The sequence below is a fragment of the Clytia hemisphaerica genome, unplaced genomic scaffold, assembly GCF_902728285.1.
Source record: "Clytia hemisphaerica strain Z4C2 unplaced genomic scaffold, Clytia hemisphaerica genome assembly, whole genome shotgun sequence".
NCBI classification, from domain to species: Eukaryota; Metazoa; Cnidaria; class Hydrozoa; order Leptothecata; family Clytiidae; genus Clytia; species Clytia hemisphaerica.
The window spans coordinates 617,190-630,829 of record NW_027103917.1 but is presented as its reverse complement, the minus strand read 5'-3'; the positions used below and the strand labels follow the sequence as shown (position 1 = coordinate 630,829).

The following is a 13,640-nucleotide window of genomic DNA, read 5'->3' as shown; positions in this document are numbered from 1 at the left end:
TAAATGTTAAATCTAGTCTGAATTAGGAACCTAACCTAAGAATGCTGTAAGAATATTTCAGGATGATGTCAACCAAAATGTTAAGAATATGATGAAATGGATTTACATCGAAGTCATGACATGTTCTTATATAAAAACAACGCTGATACTAAACAAAAAAAAACAATAATAATAACAAACGTTTGGTTTTGCAAACAAAACAATGAAATGTTAGTTACACAGAATGTGAGCTTAAAGTTGATCGTTTGAGACCATTTCAATAGGTTTTGTTGCATGCGTCTATCCTCAAAATTAAATCGTTACTGTCTATATTATGGATGGCATTAATTAATACACCTTTTCGACTGTAGTCGTGCGGTCAGGCGCGTGCCACTCAATTATTTAATAACCCCCCCTAAACTCGATCCAATCCTTTTTTGACACCTTTTTCTATTGTCTATAAGGCCGAAAAAAGGACTGGATTTAGTGGGATAAAGCGGACAAAAAAATGCCCGCGCAGCAGTTGGCAGCTACGGTCGAAAAGGTGTATACTGGAGGTTGTGTTTGTAGAAAAGATTGGTAATACCAATATTCAAAAATGGACTAAAATTTGTCTCAAAAGTTTGTGGATGAAGATCTTTTTTACAGGTTTAAAAATCAAAACAATAAGATTTTTTAAAATACTTGAACCTTGCTGATTCAAATCTGTGTTCAGAGTTTTCGTATCTTTATTGGATAAATAATTACAGCCGTTTAAAGTAGGCCTAAAACGGCTAAAAATGATCAAAGATGGCATGAAATGACCCAAAGCAGTTACGCTTTTTTCCCGGACAGGGCCCGGAGACTCTTTATGTATGTATTAAACGTTGCAACTGGATTATATTTTGTTTTAGTAGCGATCTCAGGGGTGTCGGAAAATTGAGCATTTTGTTGACCTTGAGAATAATTGTACAGTAGTTGAAAATTAATTGTTTATCTACGTATTTTCAAGTATTAAAAATAATGAACGAAAAATATGGGATTCCAAGAATTCTCACGATTTACGAATGATTTTGATTACAACGATGACCGAGATGATAGACATCAGAATCATTCACAAGAGAAACAAACCTACCTACAGAATATGGTGATGAACGTTGGTGAATGTGGCTTCAGATGCATCAGAACTACATTCTTCGTTTACAATCTCTTATTCTGGATGGTCGGCTTTCTAGTCTTGTTCTTAGCCGCTGTTCTACATACCACACGAAACGAGGCTAGTAATGATTTTACAAAAATCTCTGGACTTCAAGGCTATTTAAATGGACCCATCATTTTGTTAGTTGTCGGTTCCGTGACTTTGTTACTTTCTTTTATGGCTTGTTTTGGATCGAGGCGTAATAATTTGGTGCTTCTTATATTATACCTGGTTGTTTTGATCGTTATTACGGCAACCGAGTTAGGACTTATAATCCTGGTTTATTCTTTTCGAGTTCCTATTGAGAAAAGTCTGAAAATGGATTTTCAAAAAACATTGAATCAATATGGCATACCTAGTAATGAAAGGATTACAACAGCGATCGATGCACTACAACGTGAATTCCATTGTTGTGGTAACGATGGATACGGGGATTGGGTTGAGACAACATGGTGGAATCAATATGACGGTAATTACAGTGTACCGACATCTTGCTGTGTCATTCCACGCATGAAAAATTGTAACAAAAATGTTGATAAGAAATTAGAGACCATTTTTACTGAAGGTTGTTATGAAGATGTCAAGAAATACCTTTTTGAAAATATACACATCATTGGTGGTTTTGCTGTTTGGATTGTGGTCTTGGAAGTGGTGGGTATTTTGTTGGCTGTTGCGCTGGTCATCAAGATACGACAAAACAACAGGATGCAACAAACTACTTTAAATGGTGATTCGTCATATCATAACTTGACTGGTGATATCGGCTATTGATTGTCATTGCTCTGTAGTAACTTTGAAATATTGGTGATGATCAGTAGTCGCCTTTCTTTCATTTCAATACCTATCTTTCGAAGTCCTTCTAAAGGTCATAAAAATCACAATATCTTATGTCAGCCCCTCTAAAGGTTACAAAAAACAACCAAAAACTTTAAATTTTGAGAAAGAAGTCCCGGTAAGGGCCCCAAAATTAACAAAATTTCAGGTTTTTTCCTCGACTTTTAGAACCTAAAAATTCCGATTTTCAAAAATGGGTTGATACCCCCGTCATTTTGCAAACCATTTTGCAACACCCTCAGGGTGTTAACAACACTAATCAATATTCTTTTTTGAAATAATATTAAAACGGTTCGTTAGTAAGCATAATTACAAAAAATCTTAACCAAAAATATTTATATCTATTGTATTATCTTTACTGGATAGACTATAAAATCATTCAATCATTAAATTTTTAATAAACAGCAACCTAGTTAGTTCTTCCTGTCTTTAATAACGGCATCTTTTTTTACAAGACTTCAAAAATCGTGATTTTTTTGGTCAATTTTAATGGAGTTATTGTTTTGTATGCATAGACGAGCTATCGTTTAGCTCCTACCAAGAAAGTTTGTTCAATAATGTAAACGTTCGATTTTTCAACTTCTTTCAAATATCCAAGGACATTCATTTGACGACCGCCCGCAACATGGATATAATCACAGATGAATGTCGAAAACATGTTTATAGGCCAGTTGTTTCAATGGGTAGATTTAGTGATGGGTTGTGTTGCCAGCAAGGACAAATTGAACCACATTGAGTAGTGCTACAATTTGGGTACCAATTTCAAAATACTCTGAAAAAAGATGGGGGATAGCTTGGTCCAAGACATGTAAAGTTCAATGGGTGGATGTGATGAGTTGTGTTGCCAGTACGTTGCTGATGAATGCCAGAATAAGGTTTCTATATACGACACCAGAGAAGGGTTTTATTTGACACCATCATTGAGCATAGAAAATCAACAATATGCCAGAGAACAGGGATGCCGATATCGTTATTTTGAAAACCCCACAATCTTTGTTCCTCCATGATTAGTTACAGTTAATTCCATCTGGTGTATATTAGATTCTTAGCTATGCGGGGTCAAATTGAGGACGTTTCGATCGTAATTTTTGGTGGCCCTTCGTGAAAATATTTATTATTACCGTTTCTAGTAGTTGATGACGTTATCTTTTGATGTTGCGTCGTCACTGTTGAAATGTCGGGTGGACTTACGAACTTCGAAAATTCTGATAAAAATAATTTAAAATATCAAAATTACTGACCATCTACTTTTTTTAGGTGCTTGTTTTCTTTTGATATTTCATTCAAATAAAACAGATAATTTTTATATAAGAAGTTTTGGTCAAATCGATTAGGACGATTTTTATTTAATTTCTTTTAATTCAATTTATGTATTAAGGTTTTTGTTCTTTTTGGGGTCAAATTTCTCAAAGGTTCTCAAAATTGCAAAATTGCATTTTTTTTGAATATCGGGATTGGGGTCTTACAGAAAATGTTCATACATGGGGTTGAGAGGTTTGTCCCAATTTTAGTAAAGAATCAAAAAATTTGCGTTGCCCGGGAAGTAAACTGGATGCCTGTTCGGGGAGTTAGACCTTCTGTCTGTGGGGGTAAAAATGTCCGGGTGGTAAATTCCAAAAAAAATCTTACATCCTCCACTCCCCCATATTCAATTTTTTTCTGGAAGAGCCCATTTTGATGATTCTATGAAACAATTCCTTATTTTAGCCTTGTTTTCCCTGGTTTGGGGTCTTAATTCAGTGCGAAATGATTAAAAATATTCTCTATAAACATTTTTGTACCTTCGTAAGATATAACCCTATCAGATGACAACCCTAAACTAGCCAGTAAATCTTCAATCTCCGTTTGAGGTATTGGATCTAATGATTTGATCATGATTTCACGAATGCATTTACTACTGATATTTCCTTTCTCCATGTTATCAAATACACGAAATGCATCCAATGTACTTGCATGATCTTCGCTTGGTTTTGTCATCTTTTTCATTAGATTAATAAACTCCGGAAAGTCGATTGTTCCATTACCTAGACAAAGTAGAATTTTGAATGGAAGAGCTAAATTATTTTCCAACAGAATGTTTTTATATGGTTCTTTCCTTCTTAAAGGGATTATCAGATGGTTTGAGATATTTGGCCTGCAGAAAGCGTACGTGGGCTCGATTTAAACCGCAAAGTATATCTGTGTAACAATTTTCCAAAGTCGAGATATCAAAATTTGAAATTTCTGAAAATAGGTTCTCACACAGTTCTTACGTTGAAATTCTATTGTTTTCTTACTAAAAATAAAAACTTGTAATTTAGATATCTCGACTTTTGAAAATATTCAGGAAAAAATATTTTGAGTTTTTGCTCAGGACAATAGAAAGATTACACATGCCAAATTTCTCAAACCATCTGATTATCCCTTTAACCAATGTAACAATGGGCTTTTTCAGAAAAAACCGTATACACCCGGTTTCCATTGCCGTTCCAAGAGGGCGAGGTATATACAAAAATATGTCAAAAAAGTAGAATTCGGTGGGGGTAACTTCAAAAATTCAGACTCCCATAGTAGGGTTTTAAACCTAAAATTGCCTGGAATTCCAGGGGGCGACAGCATTTCTAGCCATAAAGGGTCGAACCCAACAGGGGTATACGATTTTTTTCTAGAAAACCCTAATAAAATAATGCATAAATGACCAGAAAAGTTACAATGGAATTTCTTGATCTTAAAACCCATAAAACAAAAAGTGGAAACTTTTATGGGACTGACGATTTATTTACCTATCAATTGTTGATGGTTGTTCAGAGTTCCTTGCAAAAAAAATTAGAACGCTTTTGATAAATAAGCAGCTTGAAAAAATAGAAAGATTTCGCAGATTTGAAGTTTTTTTTGATTTCTTTTTCGCGGGAATTTAATTTTGCGAATCAGCAATTGGTTATTTTTTAGAAAATGGCGAAAATGACATTAAAGTACTCGAGGATTGGTTGAAAATAGAATTTATAGTACACAAAAAAAGATATTGCAAATATACCATTAGCGTCCACTTCGTTGATAATTTCTTGTATTTCCAGATCTGTAGGATTGCAACCCAACGATCTCAGCAAGTTCTTTAATTCTCTTGTGGAAATCTTTCCATTGTTGTCTTTGTCCACTTCCAGGAAGGCTTCTTTATATTCTTGGATAAAGAAGGAAGTACCGTATTATAGAAGGATCTTCTATTCATGATATTCATGACGTAATGTTTTCTACGGAAAGACCTCGGTTTTATCCTGTAGTGGCAAATTTTATACAACTTTTGTCTAGTTTAAATTTGCCACTACTGGCTAAAACCAGGTATTTCTGTAGAAAACAATACGTCATGAATATCATGAATTAAAGGTTTTATTTTTACATAAGTGTTCCCGTTTCATATCAGACACATATTTCATATCAGGACAGTGTCTGCCTATTATTATATTATGCAGAAAGAAACAAAAAATTGTTTTTCTTTTCCTCTTTCTGACTAATCTTGCTCCACATCCGTGTTAAAGGTTTTGTTTTTTAAATAGAGTGACATCATTGGCTTACTCATCAATTTTAATTCACAAGCTTTTTCACATTGGATTGACACGGATGTGGAGCAAGATTGATCAGAAAGATGAAAAGAAAAACAATTTTTTGTTTCTTTCTGCATACACCCTTTTTTTTATAAGAATACACTTTATAGAATGTCTATGGTGGAAATGGCCAAAGAACTAAGAATATGCTAAGAATATCACCATCATGGAACTATCCTAATAAAGCTAAGAATGCCATTTTTAAAGCACTTTCAATTATAAATTATCTATTAACCCCAAGTTAGGCTCACTCCTTTTACAAAAGTGCCATTTTATGCTTGAGACGTATGTACTAAATGTTAAATCTAGTAGGAATTAGGTTCATAACCTAAGAATGTGATGTAAGAATATTTTAGGATGATTTTCCCAAAAAAGTTAAGAATATCCATGATGAAATGGATTTACACCATTCTTATAAAAAAAAAGGCGTGTAGGTGGACACTGTCCCGATATGAAATATGTGTCTGATATGAAACGGGAACACTTATGTAAAAACAAAACCTTTAATTCAATTTGAAAAAGTTTGTAAATTATATTTGATGAGTAAGCAAACGATATCACTCTTATTTGAAAATAAATTCCTTAGATTTGAACCTCGGCGACGGAACTTTAAGCATCGCTGTTTTAGATTCCTTCGGAGTCAATTTTCGATAAACATTTTGGATTCTAATCATTTTCAGAGGTATTTCTGTAGCCTGGATATCCAGGCTGTAAACTTTTATTTTTGATGTTTCTGGTTTACTGACTGGTCTTACTTGCATTCCAATATCACAAGGCAACGCATGTCTACGTTTTTGATTCAATTATTGCGTGAAGCTAAAAATTTACCGACCCTGGGTTTAAAAGCATCTATTAGACCAACTAGCTAAAACATCAAAGTAAGAAAATGATTTATATTTTTGATATCCAGGCCAGTATTTTTGTGAATTGTGGTAACTTTTAATCTTTTTCTATGGAGGCGAAATTCACTGTAAAATATGGTCCATATACATGATTTTTCTTTTATAAGCATAACGTTTATAAGCATATGCAGGCTCAGTTTTTGCTACCTAAACAATGGCTCTATTGTTTGAGAACAATATAATGCTAAGCATAATACGAGCCTGGTAAAGGGGTAGCCTGGAAATCCTATTTATATACTGATGGCGAAATGAATAGCATGGTCAGGGCTAGTAATTTAAAAGTTTTAAATTTCCCACCAAAAAACCGTCGATAAAAATCTGCCAATCAAAACACTTCTTTTTGCCGGTGGTCACACTTTCGGAACAAAATTTATTAAAAGTAAAGTAAAGTAAACTTTTTTCCTCGGCAAGAGGTGAGTCCAACGAGAAAATAAGCTATTTTATTTTTGAGTCTGAAAATGGACTAACAGCTCTGACCCGTCAAGTATACATCAGATTTGAATACGAAGACGGGTTCTCCTGTCTAAGTAAAGGGGTAGACACTTGCTTTTAAAAAAAACATGTAGTCAGTTTTTTAGCCGTCTCTGAAAAGTTAATTCAATAAAACATACCTTGAATTTGCTCATCATTCAACTTTTGCTAAAATGAAAAGGTATACGAAATTGAAGTTCTAGAAAAATTGTCCAAAAACCTAAAAACAAAAATAATTAATTCTCTTCCAACAACAAGAAAATTTGTAGTGGAGGGTTTAAAACACAAATGATACTTCTAATGGCCAAAACATTGGCTACAGGAGTTGTGTTTGCTTGCTTTTCCTTTCATTTTTTCATTTTTCGATTCTGATTCGATTGGTGCACAATCCAGAGATTTTTCAAGCATAACTTCAGAAGGTGTCTCTGAAATTAAAGCTTCGATAAAACTCCAGGCAGCCATTTTTTCGTTTTTGAAAAGAAACCTTCAGTGAACCAGCCAGAGCCAGATCCCTTCACGTTTTTTTTACAGGAACAATTTTTATAGGAACATAAGGCTAAAATATTAAGAACATGTTAAGAAGAGTTTTTAAGACTTAGCAGACTCTAAGAAACACCCGAATTCTTAGGAAAATAGACAAAAAACTCACGAAATGGTGAAAATAAAAGCATTTTAAGAACATCCAAAGACTTCAAAAATTTTGGATGTTCTTATAAAAAAACATGTTTTATAACTTTGACTTACTATAGCTTGATGAATGATACCAGCCTCGGGATTTCTTTTCCGCCGTGTAGAACAACGTCGAATCATTTCGTCTCAAAAGTTCCACTTATGCAAGTCTTTCCAACGGATTTCTTTTGTTAAGAACTATTTCTTCCACTATTTCAAATATTTCAATCAATATGATGATTTTCGGGAGTTTATTTTTTTTAATTTTACTGTCAAAAGAAAAATGAAAATTTTTGAATGGAAGGTATTATATATAAAATGTCAACCTTATCAACTTAAATTATCTCATAGAAATGATAAAATTTAGTGAAGTTTGTCCAGAATATTATCAGGTACAGATTGCGTAGTTTCTGGCACAGTACGCTAAAGCTCTAAAGACCTGAGCGAAAATATGTTTCCCCAGGTGTTAGTTTTCAGTGAATTTCAGAGCCTCAGCGTGTCGTTTTAAGAAAAGTCAACATCTGTTACCAGGTTAGTACAGAGCCTCGGCGTGTCGCGTTAAGGAAACTCGACATCTGTTACCCGGTTAGTCCAGAGCCTCGGCGTGTCGCGTTAAGGAAACTCGACATCTGTTACCAGGTAGTACAGAGCCTCGGCGTGTCGCGTTAAGGAAACTCGACATCTGTTACCAGGTTAGTCCAGAGCCTCGGCGTGTCGCGTTAAGGAAACTCGACATCTGTTATCAGGTTAGTCCAGAACTCACCTTTTCGCAATGTAGGAATACGTTTAAGTAGAGCGGAAAAAAATGGGACATTTCTTTCTACTCAATATTAATTCGCTTTGATATAATATGACTTGATACAGATAAAAGACTCCTTGCTTAATTTCTAAACCTCAAAATAAATGATAATGCCTTTATTTTATTCTCTACCGAGAATTTCGTATGAAAGTGAAAGTGAATTGATAAAAATTGCTTGAGATATAATCGGAGATACCCTTTTCTTCGTCTAAGTGCTTTTTAAACTTTATCAATCGCAACTTCAGATCTAATATCCGAACAGTTCCTGATTACCCCATGCACGTATTCATTTTAAAAGCCATGGGTTCGTAAGAGAATCTGCCAAGATTGTTGGACCACTTTAAAGGTTTTCAACCAGATTTTGGATGATTATTAAAACGAGATTCTGAGCTCAACCAGGTCAGCTCATCACATTCACCACATCTCTTTAGAGCAGAGCATGATTCTTTTCGAGTTTACTTCAGATATTGAACAAATTTATCTAATTTATCTCTCCTTGAAAAGAGTTTGAAATCTAGAGACGTGGCTCAGCGATAGGTGAATAGTCGAAGAGGCCCCCCTCCAGTCAACTTTCAAATGGCACAATCACGCAAGAAAAATTTCTAAATCAAGTTAACACGAGTTAAATTTCCTTTCTATCACGATCACGTTGATCACGTTGGTTCCTCCGATCACGAAATCACAAACTTGAAAAATCACCAATCACGCCATCACGAAAACCGCTGGGGGGGGGGCTCGTCGAATGTACAAGAAGTTCGCTCCTTTCAATGTTCTGTTCAGTTCATAGATAGCCGAAGTAGGGCCGTGGACTCTTTTAAAACAATAACAAAAACACAATAACCAGAACTATAGATTTTTGAGTTCTAGACTTCGGGGCTATTCACGTTAAATATCGACTTTATCTTCCATAGTCAATTGGTGTATCATGTCTCCCATCGCTTTGCCTGAGAAGATGTACAGTCGACTTTCTCAAATTTGAACAAGAATGGGAACAGGAAAAAGTGGAGAGAGAATCGAACTATAGTAAGTGTTTGTATTGTTTTCTCCCTTACGGGAACTAAGAACTAGTTTGCATTATAGAAAGATTCGGATAATAGAAGTTCGAATTAGAGAGGGAGTCAATTGTACAAAAAGGACGATAAACAGTAGAGTCTCTTTAACCCCAGGGGAGGGGAGGGGCTCGATTTCTAAACGACAAAAATGGCTTTCAAAATCGAACCCTTACAGTGCAGCCCTTGGGCAGTGAAAAAAGTACATTAACATGTATTTTACCGAACGTTTCTGACCCTTACAGTGTAGTTTGATTTCATATCTTATTTTGATGAAGCCTGAAAATGAGTCAGAGAAGTCAACACAATGTGCAAAACAAATCAAAATGGGTGCTCAGAACTATAAGGATACAAAAGATTTTTACTGTCAAACTTGCAATTTAGTAGTCCCCAAGCACACCCTTACAGTGTATCCAGCTAAAAAAAAACCTTTATAGTGCGCCTTATCAAAAGTACACTTAAAGTGCATTTCGATGGTCCCGAAAAACCTACCCTTAAGGGCGGTCTTTGACTCGAACCTCTAAAACTCAAACGTCTCCTTATTAACGCCGAGATTAACAATTAGCGCGAATAAGTTCAGTTCAAGATCATCCTTTCAGTTATCAATAATGCCTTATAAACCCTACTTCATAACTAAGATTTTCCTGAACTCGAACAAATTTGTTTTCGCCGTACGGACTCGAGTTACAGAGACTCAACTTCACAATAAACGCTATGAAACCTCTCATGATGCAAAGTTACATGTTCTAGTGCTGTCATAACGGAAGCAATAAAAACAACCTTCATATCATCCAATAGCAAACTGCGCAGAGTTCTGATCTCTTTTTCATCCCCGTGTTATTCCAACATATTGTAGCCGTTCGTAATGAAATCTCGTCTTTCTCTTTTAAAAAGACCTCAATGCAGAAATAGGAAAAATAGGAAAAAAAGGAATATGTAACACAAAACAGAAGGGGTCTTCGGGCCTTGTTAATTTTTAATGAATCGGAACAATATTTACAATCTTAGATATGTTACAATGTTTTTTTATTTATGTCAAAATGTTATTGACTTTCGACATTCTTCCTCTTTCATGTAGTGAAAATTTCCTTTTTTTCTCTCCTTGTCGCACACTATTATTCATTTTCAGTTTTTTGAATGCTGACGTTTTTACTTTCTCACCTCAAGATGTTTCAAATTTTTTTAGAAAAAGTATTAAAAACTAAGAACTCTCGGAGCTGTTTTTTTCCCTAGTCTCCTAAATGTTTAGACTAGGATTTTGTGCTAAGACACGTTTTTTTTATTAGGAACACGTTTATAAGGAACTAGGAATTGTCAAGGAACTGCTCAGGCTGAGAATAACAAAACAAGTCAAGTTACAGAGAGTTAAACTTGAATTTGCACACATTTACAAAGCCTAAACACAAAGATAACAAAATGTTGACGAAACAACGTTCAATAAACGTCTCTTTTTTCATTTTAGTCCATTGTTATATTTATACATAAGTCACATACTTAGCAAATCCAATCTTAGCAGCTTAGTAAATAAGGAAACTGGATAAGGAACTTTGAGGCTGAAATTCTCTCGAAAAATAAGGAACTCCAGGCTTGGAGCCAAATTAAGATTTCTTATAAAAGAAGTCTTTTATATGTGGGGTACACCCCTCCAAAATTGAAAGATTCTACTGACAACCTTAGGGGAAAACAATAAAAGAACCTCATTAGCCTCCGTCTCAGAACGCGGTCAGAAAATTTTGCGGATAATTTCACAGCGAAAATGCATCCAGTGAAATGTAAGTAATGTATCATGAATCAAGTCGACTGACATAATTATACACATAATACATGTTACAAGTTCTGCCTACGGATTCTCAAGCTGGGCTATAATAAAACTATTACATGTTAGTAGCAGACCCGACTGACCAATGTTATGTAGCAGGTTGAAACATGAGTTTCTGCTGGAAAGATGCAGTTTGTTTTCAAGTTAAATCTTCAAAATAAAGCAAACTGTGTGGGTTTCTTTACTTCCAAACAACCTACCAATAGTTTTGGAACACTCCATAATAAAGGAAGATGGCTCTTCTTGTGGATTGGCTTTCTGATACCCCATATAAACACGATGTGACATGAAAGTGAAAAGACATGATTTGTTGGTTTTTGTTTGATTTGTTGACTCATATATCTCATGGCAAATGGGATAGCAAATGACTTTTCATGTATTGCTTGGCTCTACATATGATACCTCTAACTTTGAACACTTCCAGAATGTCGAAAAAAGCATTTTACGAGATAAGTTTCAATTATAATTTTCATGGAAATTTTTAATCGACAGATTTGGCTTGGCGTCAGTTTTGTTTGGTTGATGTTTGGTATCCTGATCATTAAAAGCAATGAAATGCCACACAGTCACTCTACACATGATGCCTCCAGCCATGATTGGTATCAGGCAGAATGTTGGAAAAAAAAACATTTTACGAGAAATTGTTGATAGAAACTATATTGACTTATTTTTACAATTTTGGCGGTGTGGGTTTAGTTGGTTGATAATGTTTACACTGTGGGATGGTTTTCAAAAAACTGTTATATTGATTTTTGTTTGTTGGAATCGATCACCAAAAAAAAGAGAACCTTTTTTTGATAAATACTTTATTTTTTTCATGAATCGAAAAAACCGTGTGGATAGTATGTCTTGTAGTAAGTAGAAACCAATGTAGTGTCTGTTTTCAAATTTTGAAAGCTCTATATTGAAGCTCTGACTAGCTCTGTTTTTAAAACTTTGAGCCATGTTTTTTTCTTTGTTGCTATTAAAGATAGATTTTTAAATTGTCGTAATGTAAATTTATGGTAAAGTTTTAGTTTTTGAGTTTAGTTCATCAGTAGTACATACAGTAGTATTTTTTCAGTAATCCTTTCTTGTAAATATAGTAACATTTAACCAGACTCATTGCCCTCATTATATTCGAATTTGTATTTTTTTAGGACTGATAAGTACATATTTTTAAACACCAAAACAAAGCAAACAACATGCCAGTTTTTTCTGGACAAATATATATGTATACTTTATTGTGTGCTTTGAGTTCTATTTTAATCAACCCTCTCAACTGCTGATCTTTCAACTATCATTTAGGAGTATAGAATGGGCTTCCATAGTACCTTTTTCTCTAAGTATTTTGTGCAAATTTTCAACAAAAGTAGACTTCTTGATTGTCCTTGTCCCTTATGTTAAAGTTGTTCTGATGGAGGACATTGCTATTTTTGGTAGCCTTCACATATCAATAAGGAGCTTTGGTGTAATGTTTTTTTCTGATGAAATCATACTAATCTGAAACTATTAGGCCTTTATGAACTTTCTAGAACAATAATCTTGCTCCAATCTTGAGAAACACTGGAAAAATAAGTTAGCATTCCCTGCCATAATTTCACAGATTTCCTCTGCTTTCTGCTTGAAAACGCTGTCGTATAGCCGAAAACGAAAGTGAAACTGTGAAAACGTCCGCAAATTCGGGCCCAGTCCTCTTCCGAGACGGAGGCTAATTGCACGCTTTTTTATAAGATGTTGTAAATCCATTTCATCATGGATATTCTTATAATGTGTATTCTTATAAAAAACAGCGTGTAGCACGGGACAGTATTGGGCTATGTGCAAACAAAAATTAGGGTTTCAATATTGGAATCAAAGGACAGAAAAATTTAAGCCAAATTTGAGCAAAAATGGACTTTTATAATGTTATATAATGGTCCTTTTTTCGGAGAACTCATCTTTTGCCCTAATTATTCAGATTTTTTTACCACATACTAGTGTGGTCGTGTTACAAAAATACAGGCTGTTTGTAGGAAAAAAATAAGATCTAGCTGAAACTTTCTCCAGACCCTCTCAATAGGATGCTTATATCTCAGGAAAAATTCCCCTAAAATCCCACTGGTGGAACATCCCTTTTTTGGGACATTTCTATTTTCCCCAGGCAAAATCCTAAGGGCGAAATTTTTTGAAAATTTCAAACTTATTTCCAGACAATATCAGTAATACCATTCGAAAGCTCTCGAAAAACTATATAGAAGACTTTTAAACGGTTATCGCTGATTTCTTTACCTAACTCGAGATATTTCATGCGCAAGTTCCACTTTTCGCCACATTTTGGTCTAAATTGACCATAAATAGCATCTTCTGCGTGAATTATCTCGAGTTAGGTAATGAAATCGGCT

The 13,640-nt window shown here is 34.6% G+C and overlaps 2 protein-coding genes across 2 annotated transcripts; one reads left to right on the top strand and one right to left on the bottom strand.

The window, feature by feature from the left end:
- The first annotated feature begins 948 nt into the window (after positions 1–948).
- LOC136809332 (tetraspanin-9-like) lies at positions 949–2,398 on the top strand. The gene has a single exon (XM_067065854.1). It carries the CDS (start codon positions 995–997, stop codon positions 1,925–1,927), a length of 933 nt encoding a protein of 310 aa, XP_066921955.1. The 5' UTR covers positions 949–994; the 3' UTR covers positions 1,928–2,398.
- A 25-nt stretch (positions 2,399–2,423) lies between these two features.
- LOC136809334 (uncharacterized) lies at positions 2,424–7,875 on the bottom strand. The gene is made up of 5 exons (XM_067065856.1): positions 7,686–7,875; positions 7,082–7,109; positions 5,004–5,147; positions 3,772–4,014; positions 2,424–3,195 (listed from the first exon to the last, which is right to left on the bottom strand). Exons 1-5 carry the CDS (start codon positions 7,749–7,751, stop codon positions 3,050–3,052), a joined length of 627 nt encoding a protein of 208 aa, XP_066921957.1. The 5' UTR covers positions 7,752–7,875; the 3' UTR covers positions 2,424–3,049.
- Between the last annotated feature and the right edge of the window lie 5,765 nt (positions 7,876–13,640).

Coding starts and splice junctions, on each gene's coding strand:
- LOC136809332 (XM_067065854.1), top strand. CDS start 995: ATGGGATTCCAAGAATTCTCACGATTTACGAATGATTTTGATTACAAC.
- LOC136809334 (XM_067065856.1), bottom strand. CDS start 7,751: ATGATTCGACGTTGTTCTACACGGCGGAAAAGAAATCCCGAGGCTGGT. Junction 5,148..7,081: donor GAATGATGAGCAAATTCAAG/GTATGTTTTATT, acceptor TCTTTATCCAAG/AATATAAAGAAGCCTTCCTG. Junction 4,015..5,003: donor CAACGAAGTGGACGCTAATG/GTATATTTGCAA, acceptor TACTTTGTCTAG/GTAATGGAACAATCGACTTT.